Raw genomic sequence first — 18,023 nt, 5'->3', positions numbered from 1 at the left:
TTTATCAACAATGACTTCAGCGATTTCTGTGATTAAAGAATTCAGTGCAAAATCAAGCAAAGTTATATATATATTTTATATATAAATATGTCTATTGTTTTAAAGTATAGTTTTATTAACTAATTTCTAATAACTGATTACTTTTATCTTTGCCATGATGACAGTACACAATATTTTACTTGATATTTTTCAAGATACTAGAATTCAGCTTTAAGTGACATTTAAAGGCTTAACTAGGCAGGTTAAGGTAATTAGACAAATCATTGTATAATGATGGTTTGTTCTGTAGACAATCGAAAAATATTTATTGCTTAAGGGACTAATAATATTGACCTTAAAATGTTTTTTAAAGTCGTATTCTAACTAAAATAAAACAAATAAGACTTTCTCCAGACGAAAAAATTATTCTAGGAAATACTGTGAAAATTGTCCTTGCTCTGTTAAACATCATTTGGGAAATATATATAAAAAAAATTTAATACTAATAATTTTGACTTCAACAGTATGTTATATATAAATATATTTTTTTATTACAAGTTAAAAATGTAAATGTAAACCATTATTCTTCTAAGATACGACGTAAGACACACACAGCTATTCCGTTCATATGCATGCAGAAAGCAGAACACACACATGTGATTCTGTGCTGTTCACATCTGACAAGCGTGTGGGCTGCAGAGGTGAAGTGTGACATACAGTAGAAGTTTGGAGACAGATGGATGATTTAAGGCCCGGCTTACTTAATTTAGAGCCGGTGTGTAGGATACGCTGAAAACAGGTTTAAAGGGGATTAACGCTCTTAATTTAGCACGAGGCAACAAAGAAGTGCATGTGTTTGTCATACACCCTTGACTCCTGCTTTAGCAGTGGAGACGATCCAGAAATATGGTGCTTTAATGACCTATTAGAAAAATTCTAGGACAAAAGGTGCACTCAAACTGAAAGTGCAAAACAGACTAAAAGTATAATACAAATAGTACATGTTTTGACAGTGATTTAATGAATACATAATTTGACAGAGATATTACAGTACCATAATTTGCTAGCTAAAACACTTTGAACGTTCTGTCTATCATTGTGTGTTTGTTCTGTCTACTTAAAGAGCAAAGTCTGCAGGCTATTCCCGTGAATGACCAGATAACTAATGCATCTGATCTAAATACCTAAAGCTAAAAAAAAGTGATAGCATATAGTACATTCATGCAAATGAGTTTAATCTATGTTATTTTTATTAGATTTTAAAGGGGTCATACAGTATGATGAGGAACGAACTTGTTATTGCAATATCCTGAACTCAAACTATTTTTTTTGTCATTTTGAACAATATGCCTGAATATTATTTCTATCTGAGCTAAGCAGTTTGTACGGCACATCTTAGCAGAGTATTTTGTGGTTGTGTCACATTACGTATATTCAGCATGGAGTTCAAAATCTATATTAGATACAGTAACAGCAAACCCACAATCTGTGAGTGAGCAAAGCTAAAAAGGAAGTTAATGTCATGTACCATGTTGCCAGATATAGCTTTTCCAGCCCAAAATCCACACAAAAAAATGCTATTCTATTCTATTTTAATCCTATTAAAATAATAGGCTGATTTATACTTCTGCGTCAAGCGCACATGTATGGTCCGGCACAGCCTTCGCATGATCACATAGCCCTCACCATGGCTGAAGCCACCTTTCCGCAGCACAAGACATTCGGACACGACTGTCGGAATACGCCCCCTTGTGGCAGTCGCACAAAATATTCAGTTTTGTCAAGCACCATGGGAAGCTGATTCTCGCGGTGTCCAAAATAAAGTAGCGCAAGAGCCTTTATTATCCGTGCGTTCACCATGGTTGAATGAATGAATACTAAAAACTAATAGACTGCTAAATATTTCTGAGGTATATGTGGAGACAAGATTAAAAATAATCTTTTTTATTACTCATTTATGAATAGAAAGGTTTTTTTTTTTAAATATAGACTTTTTTCTGATTCAAAAAATAACAACAAACTCCTATTTCTCATCTCGCACGCACGGAACGGCTAGGACAACACTAGAATACATCACTTCCGGTTGACAGATCGCATACGGTCTAGTCGCAGGAGTTCAAATATTTAACGGATCCGCAGCTTAAATCGGATCCAAATTTTCTGCATACGGAGATGATCACAACTCCTAGACTACTCTTCATGGAAAATGAATGACTTTCGTCTGTTGCTTGTCATTTGCAGTGGAAAGGCGGCTTTAGAAAATATTACTACAAGCCGCAATGACATGTAGCGCAAGCTCTGTGATTGGTTGGGTTAGTAGCTGTGTCGATTATGGGCGGTGTTGAAAGCCGCGAGTGTTTACAAGTGTCGAGTCTTGTGAAGGAGCTCCAGATGTTTAGTGTTTAACTTATGATTAAAGTTGTTGCACGTCCGCCGGTTCCAGCCTCTGAAAGAGCGAGTTTCAGTTGTACATTTAACTAGCATTCAGAAAAAACAAAACACCTGTGAAGAAACTCGATACAGAAGAACATAATATTACCTATTGCCAGCTAGCATTTCGGAAGTGTTATTGCAGAGCAACACAAAACAGCATGCAGAAGTATAAATGCACGACTACGAGCAATGAATGCACCGTGCGGTCACGATGATCACTCGACCCAGACGTATAAATCAGCCTTAACACCGACAGTCACAAGACCACAATAGTAAAATTACAACATAACCGGATCACATCACAACACTGCACTTAATGTTATGTAGATTACACTACCTATTAGCCTACATAGTTTATTTATTTATTGCATTATTGTGCCGTGAAACTAAAATAAAGTATTTTAGATGTGGGTTTCAGTCTGTTAGTTTTGAGGATATCAATTAGCTATGCTCCACTGTGTCTCTAGTAAATCTGGTGAGCCTAAAAATTATTCCTTTGACAACGATGACTTGTTTGACACAACAGAAGCAGGACATAGGAGTTAAGTCAGGTAAAGAATAAGGTCGTAAATAAATAAATTCGTCCCATTTGGTGTTTTACATTCTTCTGAACACATCCAAGTGCTGATTGTCAATCAGGCAACACTTTTATGTTCGTTCTTGCTGTCAGTTTTTATGATAAGCCATTGTGAGTTTAACTGCAGGGGCTGTGTGTTGCGCATGCACACGAAGGGGAGTCAGATTTGTCCGGGAGTCAGCTTTTGATACAACTTTCCTTCACCTCTTTGTGGGTGGGCTAACGCGGTTTGCGCTACACACTGGTCACTGCTAAGTAAATGGAGTAAAAACACACAGTTACGTTTTGTTAAAAGATATTGATGTATTAAATTTATCTTTCAAAATCCAAATTTTGTCAACCTGTCATTTTTACCTGCACAATAAAGTTTAAAACCACCCAATCTGGCAACACTGTTCATGTACAAATTTTAAACTAATCTAACAGTAACACACGAGTGAGTGGACATTTGTCCTTGATTTAAAAACAGTAATTTAGCATCATTTTATCATACAAGTGACAGATATAAATATAGAACTTCAATGTTAAGCTCCTTTGACACAATCTACATTGTAAAAGCGCTATATAAATAAACATGAATTGAATATAAATCAGGAATTTGTACACTGTTTGTATTGAAAAATGTTTTGGCAGAAATTGGCACAAATAAAAACGAGCGCTTTTATAGGCACACCATTTATTATTATTATTATTATTATTATTATGATATGACCCCTTTAAAACTGAGAAACGGATCAATCGAGAACACCAGAAATACAATCATTGTATCACAACTGATGTGCGTGACAGAATTTAAATAGGAAATGATTTTTTTGGTAAAATAACCCTCTATTTCACACAGATCTAAATCACATGGCGGTAGTGTGCAAAAGGCTGATTCATTGCTTTTACAGTAACTGAACAACAGCTGAACACTCTTGTGGCTTTTCAAGTCTGCTGCACTTCCGCTTCCTTCTGCTTGAGCTCTTGGTTGTACCTGCACACACAAACAAAGAGTGCGTCAGTCCCTTTGAATGCATAATTACTTAAAGTACTGCATGTGCTGAATGAACACAATGGGTTGCTGCTGGAAGCGTTTTCAGGCCATCGTAAACACAAGAATAAAACCTGCCATTTACTCTGCTACCCGTCTGTCTCTTTAACAGTTATGGTAAACTCTTCTACAGTATACCACCATTTACGTGATGAGGAAGAAAGGGCACTTTCCCATTTAACTCATGCACTGTAACAAGCACAGGGCATCTTCGCTGTATTTGCTATATGCAGACTCATTTGTGAAGATCATAAAAGATATCTTACGCATACATGTACTGTAAAATATGGTATTCAGGAATAATATAACTAAACAACTCAAATAAAAGTCTTGTAATATTTGTAGTATGTGTGCATTATGGAATAGTAGTAGTGGCACTTTAAAAATAAAGCAGGGGTTTTCAAAGTGTGAGGTGCGCCTCCCCTGGGGGGCGCCAGAGCATGTCAGGGGAGGCGAGGGAAAAAATATAACATAATAAAAATATAATTATTAAGTTTAAATATTATATGTATTTTTTATTATATTTAAACGTTTTAATTAATCAAAGCTAAAAAATAATACGTCAAATATAAGAAAACCTTTTTTACCCAGAAGGCCATAGCTGTGAATTCGCTTCTGTTTGGCAAGCCCGCCAATACAGGTATATGGCTGCTAATACAATGGGTCGGTTTCTGAGACCCCCCCGATTCTAAGCTGTAATGAAGTTCACGGCCCTTTGGCCGCCGGGAAGAAGGAGACGGAGAATCGACGCAGTTTTAAAATGATTTATTAATAACAGTGACGGCAGCCTCTAAACCAAAACAAACGGACGGCAGCTCCTCACGGAGACTGCCGTCAAACTGAAAGCAAAAGTAAAATATGTCCAGGCCCGGTCCTCTCTCGGCTTTCTCTGCCCTCGTTCCTCCTTTTATGATCCAGAGCTCCTTCCGTGGGATCCGAGGCAGGTGCGCACCGCAGGTGTATCCACTTAAGCGGTGGCCTCACTCCGTTCCCACGGCTCTCGGCCACGCCCCCTCGCCACAAAAGCCTTCAAGTTCAGGGCTTAAACCCAAAAGACGACGATATGATGATCAGTATTTAAGTTTAGGATTTACGTGGACAGGACCAGCTGATGAACCACGACCTTTATGTGTGGTTTGTCAAAATATTTTGGCTAATGACAGCATGAGACCCGCTAAACTTCCACTGTTTTGACTGGGATGGACAGTTCTTGGATCTGTTCTATTCATATTGAATCATCCTAGTTTTAAAAACGTTATATTAAAATACTTGTTATTACTCTGTAAATAACTGCACTTTCATGCAAATGATGATAAAAGTGAGTTAACAGTCTGACATCTGTCTGTGTCTTTATATATACTGTATGTATGTATATATATATATATATATATATATATATATATATATATATATATATATATATATATATATATATGTGTGTGTGTGTGTGTGTGTGTGCGTGTGTGTGTGTGCGTGTTTGGGAGGAGGGGGGCACCAATGGATAAGTTGTGTCAAAAGGGAAGCCCACTGTCTTAGACTTTGAAAAACCCTGAAATAAAGTAATCGATCATCTATTTACAGCACACACAGTTCAAGTCAGAATTATTAGCCCTCCTGAATTATTAGCCCCCCTGTAACACATTTCTAAACATATTAGTATTAATAACTCATTTCTAATAACTGATTACTTTTATAATTGCCATGATGACAGTATATAATATTTTACTAAATACAAGTATTCAGCTTAAAGTGAATTTAAAGGCTTAACTAGGTTAATGGTTGAATAAAAATATTTCTAAAGGGGCTAATGTTGACCTTAAAAATGTAAAACTTCTTTTATTCTAGCCAAAATAAAACTATTTAAGCCACGGTCACACTGCACTTTTTGCCCCATAGTCTTTCATTCATACGCATTCGAATGTGATAGACCGGAAACATAATCTCGTGCGCAATTTCGCAGTTTGCTGCATTGAAAAGTTCAAGCTTGGTGAACTTTGACCTCTGAAATCGCATCTTGTGATTGTGTAAGACCAATCGGAAATAAAAACTAGACCTCTCTGGACAGAAATTTAAAATATGGAGTAATCGCTTGCTTAAATGCCCCTTTTTGCAATTTGCAGTGCAATACAACAAGCTTAAACTCTAGTGTGATTATGGCTTAAGACTTTCCCCAGAAGAAAGAATATTATAGGAAATACTGTGAAAAAATTCCTTGCTCTGTTAAACATCATTTGGAAAATATTTGAAAAAAAGAAACAAAAAATCATGAGGGCATTTTGTCTTCAACTATATATATATATATATATATATATATATATATATATATATATATATATATATATATATATATATATATATATATATATATATATATATATATATATATATAAAAAAACATTACAAATAAATTGCTCTTTAAAATATTTAAAGCAGTCATGTTTTTTAAATGTCAAATTTACCACATTAAATGCAATATTTAAATGCTAATGTTTAAACTTTAATTTCAGAGTTTCTGCAGGTTTCACAGAGTCACTTTTAAGACCATTATGAATGAAATTTAAAACTTTTAAAGGTCTAAACCTTAAGAATATTTACTTGCCCCATAAAAAAAATCTAATTACTTGAATAAAACCTAAATAATGTGTCAAAACAAGTTTAGATATAACATTTCTTTGACAAATCTTTAAAAACTATATTTTACAACAGTCTGTCCAGGTCTGTAAATACATGAAGAACCTACATATTATATTGTTGTGATAATATAACTAAACCATATGGCCAAATAGAGTTACGGTAAAGGTTGTGGATTGTTGGTGACTGTATGGGTGTTAGGGTTTAAATGGACAATTAAAGGAAAATTAAGACCCGTTTAAAATTATTTAAGATCTACAAATTAATATTTCAGTGAAGTTAAGACTTTTTAAGGCCTAAAAAACTGTTTTTGGAATGTAAGACTTTTTTAAGACCCCGTGAACACCCTAAATTTTATTATTTAAAATATATTTGACATATTTTCAATAAGAAGCATGTTGTAATTTTAAGTATGTTGTAACACTGGTTACACTGCGCTGAATAAATTATTTTTTAATTCTTTCTTTCAAATATTTCCCAAATCATGTTTAACAGAGCAAGGAATTTTTCACAGTGTGTCTGATAATATTTGTTCTGCTAAAGAAAGTCTTATTAATTTTATTTCGCCTAGAATGAAAGCCGTTTTTAATTTTGTTGTTATTATTAAAAAAATATTATCTCTCATAAGCAATATTGTTTTGATTGTCTACAGAACTAATTACTAATTGCCTGATTACCCTAACCTGCCTAATTAACCTAGTTTATCTTATATAGTTTATATAAATATATTTAGTGACATATTATGTACTGTCATTATGGCAAAGATAAAATAAATCAGTTATTAGAAATGAGTTATTAAAACTATTATGTTTAGAAATGTGCTAAAAAAACATCTTCATTTTGATAAAAAACAAAATTGTGGAAAAAAATAAATGGGAGGGCTAATAATTCTGATGTCAACTGTACACTACATAAGTAATTTTAGTAAGCTTCATTTCATACACCAAAATGGGACACCTCCACTCTGACCCATGAATTGAAACGTTGAAAAGTTAAAACTGTTGCTAGTAATTACAGTCTTAGCCCAAGGCAAGTGTGATAAACAACACAGTTCTTTTGTATGTAAAAACATCACGTGCCAACAACTTATTAGTCATCTGAAGTTTAGTAAAGCAGAGTAAATAAAGCCAAACTGCCAGTGAATATTTAACTTAAGCACATTTTTGCATTCTGAAATGTAGCTTTTGATGCTGCCGCCTTACATAAGATCATTTTTAATTATTATTAGCCAGATCTGATTATAAATAAATAAGTAATTAATTTTATTTCGCTTTTATGCATTTAAAATAACAGGCTAAATGGAGGTGGATAATTCTTGTAAGTATCTTGTTGATCTCCAGACTGAACTCAGAGACTCTGCAACTTAATCCCACATGACTAATCTCGTCTCCTGTGTGTATTGACTGATGGTAGTAAACAAAGCTGACCTTAGAACAGAACCCGTAATGACTAACCTCCATATCCTGAAGAGCTGGATGCTTCCACATATGCCCAGGAAGAAGTTTACAGCAAACAGAGCCCAGTTCTTGGGGATAATCACCAGGCAGTACCTTGACCAGATCAATCCTGGAAAGAAACCAGAGAGAGTTGCAGTTAACCAATAATAGAATAGGACATTTGTGTAGGGTGAAGTCTGCTAAAATCGACTGTCAGATAAAGTGGGACAAATACTGTAAGACAATAGTGTCATATCTTTTTACAGCCAATCACAATAAATTATTTGTTGCTTTAACACTTGATGATATCTAAGAATAATTTTGATTGTAGAGTGTGGCTTAGTGGTTAGCACTGTCACTTTACAGCAAGAAGGTCGCTGGTTTGAGCTCCGGCTGGGTGAGTTTGCATTTCTGTGTGGAGTTTGCATGTTCCCCCTGTGTTCTCCTCCCGGTGCTCTGGTTTCCCCCACAGCCCAAAGACATGCGCTATAGGTGAATTGAAAAAACTAAATTGGCCGTAGTGTATGTGTATGAATGACTGTTTATGGGTGTTTCCCAGTACTGGGTAGCAGCTAGAAGGGCATACGTTGTGTAAAACATATGCTGGATAAGTTGGCGGTTCATTCCACTGTGGCAACCCCTGATGAATAAAGGGACTAAACCAGGGATGCCTAAACTCAGTCTTGGAGGGCCGGTGTCCTGCATGTTTTAGTTCCAACCCCAATTAAACACACCTGAACCAGATAATCAAGCTCTCTCTAAGTATACTAGAAACTTCCAGGCAGGTGTGTTGAAGGAAGTTGGAGCTAAATTATGCAGGACACCGGCCCTCGAGGACCGAGTTTGGACACGCCTGGACTAAGCCAAAGGAAAATGAATGAATGAATAATTCTGAAGAATGTTGGAAACCAGTAGCCATTGACTTCCATAATATCCACCCCCTACCTATTAAAAATAATATCTATTTTTGTGTTCACAGAAATCCATGATAGTTTTGCTTGATTAAACTGTAGGTAAATTTAGATTTATTTATTTTTTGGTGACTTTTAAAGAAGATTTTTTTGCTAAAACTGTGTTCTTGTTGATTCATAAAAAGCAAGTCAACGTCTACCAGCACTTTGAAAGTTAACAAAATCATATGCAGGCAAAACAAAGGGAAAACCTGTTGTATTGTTCATCAAAAAAAAAGTAATATGTTTAAAAACAGATTGTTTGATTTCATAACACCTGAATATTAGGAGCTACAAAACTCTCAAAATACAGGTAGCCATACAGGTAGCCGCTGACTTGCATTTTATGAATTATCATGGACCATGATTTCAAACTAAAAGCTTTAGTAGGTCTTCTTCAGAGCTTGACATTAACTTTTTTGATCACCAGCCACTGTGGCTAGTAGTTTTCTAACATTACTGACCACTCGCCATTTTCACTAACCACAATTTTGTTGTTGGGAAAATCTATTTTATATGCATGATTTTGACTTTGGCATGCTAAAATGCTTAAATGCTAAAATGCTAAATGTTGTGTTGTGTCCACATGCCTCCTTAACTTTTTTTATTTATTTGAAATGACTTTATTCAACAAAAAAATCATTCAAATTTAATTTATTCCTGAAGAAATTATTCTTATTAATCTAAAACTATACACAGTAGTTGTCCAGGCTAGATGTTTGCAAATTTCCAAATAAAGCGCGGGAGCAGTCAGTAACTGGTTTCATTTTGGACGGGAGCAGGCCGTCTAGCAATATCGCTCCCGACTCCCGAGCGAGCGTATGTATGTGTGTGAATGAGACAGCGTGATGCTGCGTTTAGCTTGTTTGTTGCTGTCTGTGTGTGTGTTTATACAGACAGCTTGTTATAGGCTGTCTGGACTCTGTATAGCTGGATGGTTTTCGGTTTTGTTCTCCCCCCCGCTCGTTAGCTGAATCGGGCACGGGGGGGTAGAAAACGAGCGGGGCAGCGGGACAACAAATGCTGAATATAAGTGGAAGCGGGTCAGATTCGGGCAGGAGCGGGATTCAAAATTTAGTCCTGCGCACATCTCTATTCCAGACTAAATGTCCCAGATCATCAGCTAACCATAGATAAATAGAGCGTTAATCTCCTGTTAAAGCAATGTTATTGTTAAGGGTGATAATTAAACCATATTAACAAAAATAACTGTAAGCAAAAGAAAATGGTGAAAAACATTCTGTGTGCGAAAGTAAAAGGAGGATCATGTGCACACTGTTTATGTTAGGCCCAATAAAAATCTGTTAAAAGAATGGTAAAAGTGAAAGCGGCAACAGCAGCTGCATAAAAAAATCTGGAGATCTCTTGAAAACAGCAGGACTGTGGGTGAAGGGGCACCGATTTTTTCCCAATCTATTTCAAAGAGAAATGATTGCACTAGTTGCGTTTCCAGGCACGGTTGATTTGCGCAAGGAAATGGGAGCTTCTAAGCACTTGCGCGCTTCACATCAGCTGCGCCTCGCTCACAACGTCAGTCAGCAAGGATTGCCTGTGTCTCACCATGCACCCGATCATCCTTTCATTCGGTATTCAGCTGCTGGTCGTAAAATCTTTAGAGATAAGCCAGCACTGGCAATTCAAAAATTATTTTCAACCAGCCAAGGTGGCTTTAGAAGTGGCTGTCTAACCCGCCATAGCTGAAATTTACCCGCATTTGGTGGGCTGGCAGGTGTTAATGTCAAGCCCTGGTCTTCTTTAATTTTTGTCCACGTTTAAAGGGAACTATCCCTTTAAACTCATAGGTTATCCAAAAATAAATATTCTGTCATCCTTTACTGACTCTTGTCTTGTTCCAAACCAGTTTAAGCTTTTATTATTCATAATGTTGAACACTGCTAACCACTGACATCCATAGTAGGAGAATCAACTACTATGGTAGTCAATGGTTATCGGTTACAAACATTCTTCAAAATATCTTCTTTTGTGTTCAGCAGAGGAAAACAACTCTAAAAAGTTCTGTTAAACTCTACTGGTTTGGAACAAGTGAAGAAAGAGAATTTTCTTTGATAGGTGTACTATCCTTTTAAGTTATCACTTGTACAGGTCAAAACTCACATATCTGAACAAGCTTATTATGAGCAATTTTTAAACAGTTACATAGAAAAAAAATACTATCAATCTCAAAGACAGACAGATTTTTCTAACTCTCACACTGAATCTACTGCTGATAAATACTATAGTCTCCCGCTCATATATACTAGTTTCCTGGGTTCATTTCAAGTCCTATATTCAGCCCCACTAATCTCAGTTTACTATGAGGCTTTAGATGAGTTCTTCTAATCTAGTGGACACTGACAACAGACTACTGATGATGGTAAATCTTGAGTAAACCACATCAATCATCTCTCTGTTGACTGAAGTACCAGTAGCTGTGATGACGCAGGACTGGGAGACGCTGAGCTTTTCTGGAGGCCGGGTCATATCAGAGAATCCAGCCGCAACTAAACCCTGCAAGAGCAAAGAAAGGGCAAATATGAGTGAGATTGCCCAACGATCTTGATCAATAGGTAAACTCATGATATGATTGCACTCACCACAGGATTACAACATTTTAAATGGTAAATAGGCACTGGTAATTTGCATAAAATCATGCTTGGTTCGACTGTAATCTTTGTGTTTTGGTACATTCAAAGACTATAGAATACACAAGGCATGTCACTCGTATAGTTTTGAATGGGGAAAAGTGTAACATCAATATGACAAATGAAGACCCGCCTTCTAGTACAGGAGCCAATCACTGATCGCTATAGACTGACGATTCTCTGAGGGAGGGGAGAGGAACAGACATGAGTTTCTGCAGATTTAGTGTGATTTGAATGTTTAGAAATTAAACTAAAGACACAGTTGTTATTACATTTTATTGGTGATTCCTCATATGAAATTTAATTATTTTAATCATGGCACCACACAAGGACACAATCTGTGTCCACAAAACTGCTTATTTTCTAGATTTGAACATTCTTTGAAACATCATTTATGTATAGGGAGTAATGTATCTGAATGAGTCTGCAAATATATAACACTGTTCTAGTGTTTGATTTTTGATATTTTTATCTGAAATATACAGTCAATAGGGCCAAAAAATAGGTTGAGCACAATGTTTAGATTGCTTTGTTTTGTATATGGAGGCTGGTTGGGTCAAAAAAGCTTCATAAAAGCTGTCCCTGTCCATATGATTGGTTTGCATGAAGACCAGAGTAAAATTAATTTGCAATTATTGACAGCCTTAAATCTCATAGCGCAGTATAGAGTAAGCAGCAACATCCTGCTGCTTTCCTTTTGTGTTCCTCAGAGTAAGAGTGGGTGTTAAATTTATAAGGATGAGTAAATGATAAGCTATTTCTTACTTAAACGGGTCATTTTCATTGGGCACTGTATAATCAAGTGAAACACAAACATTCAAGATCAAGACAATATACTCTGTAGCCTTAGAACTGCTACCATGTACAAACTGAAGGCTGATGATTGAATGTGGCTTTTAGATATTTGATAAACTGTTAGTAAATGAACAAAACTCATCTTACCCATTTGAAAACAGGCGCCCAGAAGAAAACCGTCTTTGGCCCTGAGGGGGGAAATACAGATTCTGAGAGAGTACTGGTGTGAGAGATGCATTCAGTCAGGGTCATTTTCTATTTTTTATTTATGTGAATTCTAATGTGAAAAATACATTTGGTGTGGGCGATTCATTCATTTATTTATTGATAAAATGATTGATTTTTATTTGATGCACTGAATTCTCCAAAATTTAAAGGGACAAGTCATTCGAACTAAAAAAAAAAAAAATCTGTCACTATCTTTCGTTCCAAATTATATATATATATATATATATATATATATATATATATATATATATATATATATATATATATATATATATATATATATATAAATAATTATCCAAACAGTTGCTGGTCCCTTTTCACTTCAATAATCAATAGTATCAAAAAATGCTATGGAGGTCCATTGGGTCTAGTTAATAGCATTAAGAAAAACTTTTTTTTTTTTTTTTTTTTTAAAGATCCCCTTATTTTGTTCAACAGTAAAAAATAAAAATAAAAAAACTCATATAGGATTGAAATTTTCATTTTTAATTGAATTATGCCTTAAAAAATACACTTTTTTTATGAACAACACCTGTGATCAGATATAGTCTGCACATCAATGTTTTGCCAATTCGATGCAATCCTGCATTAACATCCATGTTGATCCTGGAACACCATTTTTTTTGTTTAAAAATATAATTATACCTATTCCCTGTCCCTAAAACCTAACCATAACGGTAAATTATTCCCAAAATCAAAGAGGAATAATAGTCGAATATCAATATAGAATATAGAGAATATTCTATAATATAGAAGTGCATAAACTAAACAGTAAGCCTAAACTTAACATTAACAGTAAACATATCCCTAAACTCGGATTGGCTGATTGGAATGTTGTTCCAGGATCTACATAGATGTTAATCCATGAACATGTCTTACTTGGTGAAATCATGTTGGGGATATGATCACCTTCATGTCTTACAGTATAATAAAAATATTCTTTAAACCAGAGTAGGATGTGCTGGACTAGCTGGAGAAACAATGTTCAGCATTTCCATCAAGGCCTTTGAAATGAAGTGAAATAGAAAACCAGCATTGTACAGAAAATTATACCGTATTTTGAAACCATCACAGCACAATACAATGTCACCATTGTATATCACTCCATACAACACTACACATGAATGATTGAGGTAAATTCAGTTTAATATTCACACTTTCAGGCTTTCTCCTTAATAATATAACTTCAGAAAAGTATTCTTTGAAAATCCTAAATAGTGAAATCCAATAAGTAGTCAATGACAATCAGTACAATATTGTTCAGAGTCAAATAAATAGTAGTAATGTAATGTGATTTCAGACCGAATATAGGCAATAATCCCAATAATTAATATATCGACTTATCCCTCAATACATAGACATGACCTTAATCATTTTTGGTGATGCAATATACAGTTAAAGTCAGAATTATTAGCCCACCCTTAAATTTTTTTTTCTTTTTTAAACATTTTCCGAATTATGTTTAACAGAGCAAGGAAATTTTCACAGTATGTCTGATAATATTTTGTCTTCTGGAGAGATTCTTATTTGTTTTATTTTGGCAAGGATAAAAGCGGTTTTTAATTTTTTAAAAACCATTTTAAGGACAAAATTATTAGCCCCTTTAAGATATATATTTTTTCGATAGTCTACAGAACAAACCATCATAATACAATACAGGGCTCAACAATAAGGACTGCCCGATGGCCCGGGGCCAGCGTGAGAGATGCTCGGGACAGTAAAGAGAATCGTTACTGGCCTGATCAGGCCAGTGCTGCCGTGTCAGAAAATTGTATTTTGCCTGAGACTATTAGTCAATTGCGTGCAAATACAGTCTTAGAATCGAAAAACAATTTGTGCTTATAGTCTTGAATGTTAGTCTTGAACCTTTTCAATAAAGTCGTAAAAACCATATTGGGTTTAGGTTCCTTTGATCTGATTGGATGTTGTGAGCACGTTATGTTTTTTCACAACCTGGTAAAAACCATTAGTGAAGAGATAGAAACATCAAATTATGAGGCTAAAAGAAAACGTTGTTTTAATGTTGTGGAAACAGATATTTACGAGGGTACAACATGACGAGAAAAAAAAGTGATGTTTCGCATAGTTTTCTGTCACTTTTAAGTCAGCCACCTTTTGTTTTGCAATAAAATACTTTTTAAACATTTAAATTCTAGATTCGCAGGCAATATTTTCGACACATTATTTAAAATATGTGGCTAAGAATAAGCTATTTTTTATTTATTTATATTATTTTCTTGGTGTGGCCAGTGAAAGATACAAATCTGAACCACAGGTCCAATCCGGCCAGTAAATATCCTTAGCGTTGAACCCTGAAATAACTTGCCTAATTACCCTAACTTCGTTAAGCCCTTACTGTAAATGTCATTTTAAGTTGTATAAAAGTGTCTTAAAAAATACCTAGCCAAATATAATTTACTGTCATCATGGCAAAGATAAAATAAATTAGTTATTAGAAATGAGTTATTAAATCTATTATGTTTAGAAATGTGTTGAACAAATCTGCTCTACGTTAAACAGAAATTGAGTAAAAAATTAAACAGGGGGGCTAATAGTTCACACTTCCTCTGAATATCGCCCATACATAAAACCAATTCTAGCAACAATTTAACCCAGGACATGCCATGCGTTTTTATATTCTGATTCCAATGCCTAATTATTAAATTGTTCAAATGACTATAATTCGATTAAATATTCTTAAGAATAAAATATTATGTGTCTTTGGAGAAGTGTACTTGCATTGTGATGATATTGTGATGTCATTTTGGTATTATATAATGACATAAAATGACAATAATATTGTTTATGGCAATATATTTTGTTGCAGTATATCGTACAACAAAAAATAGATATCATGACAAACCTAACCAAATATTCAAATCACCATGGTAAACAATATAGAGAGCTTGTCACAAGTTATATGTAGAATATAAAACAACTACTTCAACACATGAACGGGACAATTAGCTGCACATAGCATTGTAAAATTAGATCATTAATCAGCAAAAGCATTTGGACAGCTATACATAAGTAAAATGTATAATTCCATTGTACAGATCAAACTACTTACGCAAATATTTAATGACAGAACTTTGACCATTTTTGATCTCAAGGTTATTCCAGTAAGTAATATTGTTTTGTAATATATTATAATACTGTAATATTGCCATTACAATTTAAATTGTGCAAAGTTTGCATGAAATGTGTACTCTTGAGCTTTATTTCTATTTAAAAACACTTGTCCAATGCATTTAAATGTACAAAGTCGTTTTGGGGTCACTGCATGGCTCAGAACAGAAAACCCATGCTAGCAATGAGGACATCATCAACAAAAGAGAATTCCAATGCACCACACTGTACACAGGGCCATTCATGTAAACACTACTAATGCAATCATGTGAAAGCCAGCTAGTGTGTTTCTTCAGACAGGAGCAGAGTAATGTCTTTACCAGCAGGATGATTGTAGACAGGTCTTAATTTAGGCGGCAGCATTAATTCGATCCTGTCCAGCGTTCGGTGATACGTCGCTCTCATGCCGCCGGAATAAAACCGACATAACCGCAGTCGTGAATAAAGTCTGCCGCTATTCATGTTCATTCACCGCGGTGGTCGAAGCACGAGGTGGATGTTTGTTTTACTCGGTGCGCACCTTTCCTCCGCCTTCGAGACGACAGATCACAATGCCATCGTCATCATCATCATCATCTCCGAAAACACTGGTCTATGGACACACGAACAGGCAGATCCACCGAGAGTTGGATGACGGAAAATATAGGTAATCTCTACGTCTATTCTGAAATGGGTTAGATCTCTATTGGGGGAATGTGCTCATATGATCTATTAATAGCTAACTGGCTGGTTGAATATTAAAGCGGCTGCGCATCGTAGAGAAGAAGCGTAATACCAAACTGCAACCATGAGCTATACATGCTCCCGTCCGGCAGATGTCGCTATCGGTCTAATTTCGGTCAGTCTAAAATCCCCTTCAAACAAAAACTCTACATACTAAAAATTACTAAGTCAACAGAAATTTGGTCAAATTGTGGACACACACAAATGCTGGGTTATTTTCATTTTTTTTTTTGGATTATTTTATTTTAACTCAACTTGTTTTGTCTAAATTTTACACTACATTTATCTTTATTTTATGTTGCTCTTACTGATGTATTGACACATTTATTTACTTTAATAGTGTGTGTTGCATATTTATTTATTTATTTATTGTATTTTTATCATTTATTTATTGACATATTTATTTACCTAATAGTGTGAATTGCATATGTATTTATTTATTTATTGTATTTTTATTATTGATTTAGTGACACATTTACTTAATAGTGTGAATTGCATATTTATTTATTTATTATATTATTTTATTATTAATTTATTGATACATTTATTTACCTAATAGTGTGGATTGCATATTTATTTAATTTATTTTGTATTTTTATTATTGATTTATTGACTAATTTATTTACTTAATAGTGTGAATTGCATATTTATTAATATATTAATTAATTTATTTAATATATTTTTAATATTAGTGATTTATTGACTCATTTATTTACTTAATAGTGTAAATCGCATATTTATTTATTTGTTTATTTAATGTATTTTTATTATTGATTTATTGACACATTTACTTAATAGTTTGAATTGCATATTTATTTATTTAATTAATTATATATATTTTTTTGTTTATTTACTTATTAATGCGAATTGCATATTTATTTAATTTATCTATTTGTTTATTTATTTAATGTATTGTTATTAGTATTGTTATTATTGATTTATTGACACATTTATTTACTTAGTTTATTTATTAATTAATTTATTGATTAATTTAATGTATATTTTATATTTTTGATTTATTTATCAACACCTTTATTAACTTAATAGTGTGAATTGCATATGTATTTATTTGTTTATTTATTTATATAAAGTATTTTTATTAGTATTATATGTGTAAAACAATTGTATTAGTTAGTTTTTTTTTCCACTTATTCTTTATTTGTTTCTTTCATTTGTTATTGTGTACTATTTTTTGTTAATAAAGTGTTTATTTGTTTTAATCTTGTTTTAATTAATTTTATTCTAATGTCATTTGTATGTATTTGTTTTCATTTTCCCCCAAAATTTAAATTTAAGATGATTCCTTTGACTTATCGAATCTTAATAAATTTTAATTAATTGTTTAGAATTATTTTTAATTTATGGATTATGTTATTCCAGTTAGTCTTTCTTTCTTTCTCTTTCTTTCTTTCTTTCTTTCTTTCTTTCTTTCTTTCTTTCTTTCTTTCTTTCTTTCTTTCTTTCTTT

At 33.9% G+C, this 18,023-nt stretch overlaps 1 protein-coding gene across 2 annotated transcripts; it reads right to left on the bottom strand.

Moving 5' to 3' along the window:
- Positions 1-979: 979 nt before the first annotated feature.
- On the bottom strand, positions 980-16,630 carry mpc2a (mitochondrial pyruvate carrier 2a). 2 transcript variants are annotated; one of them, NM_001004662.3, is given in 6 exon segments: positions 985-3,210; positions 3,273-3,965; positions 8,108-8,219; positions 11,463-11,547; positions 12,624-12,664; positions 16,154-16,630. In NM_001004662.3, coding segments are annotated over 5 exon segments (435 nt in total). In that variant the 5' UTR covers positions 16,302-16,630; the 3' UTR covers positions 985-3,210; positions 3,273-3,916.
- Positions 16,631-18,023: the final 1,393 nt, after the last annotated feature.

The sequence above is a fragment of the Danio rerio genome, chromosome 1, assembly GCF_049306965.1.
Source record: "Danio rerio strain Tuebingen ecotype United States chromosome 1, GRCz12tu, whole genome shotgun sequence".
Taxonomy (NCBI): Eukaryota; Metazoa; Chordata; class Actinopteri; order Cypriniformes; family Danionidae; genus Danio; species Danio rerio.
Note: the sequence above shows the minus strand (reverse complement) of the source record. Positions and strands in the feature narration are given on the sequence as shown.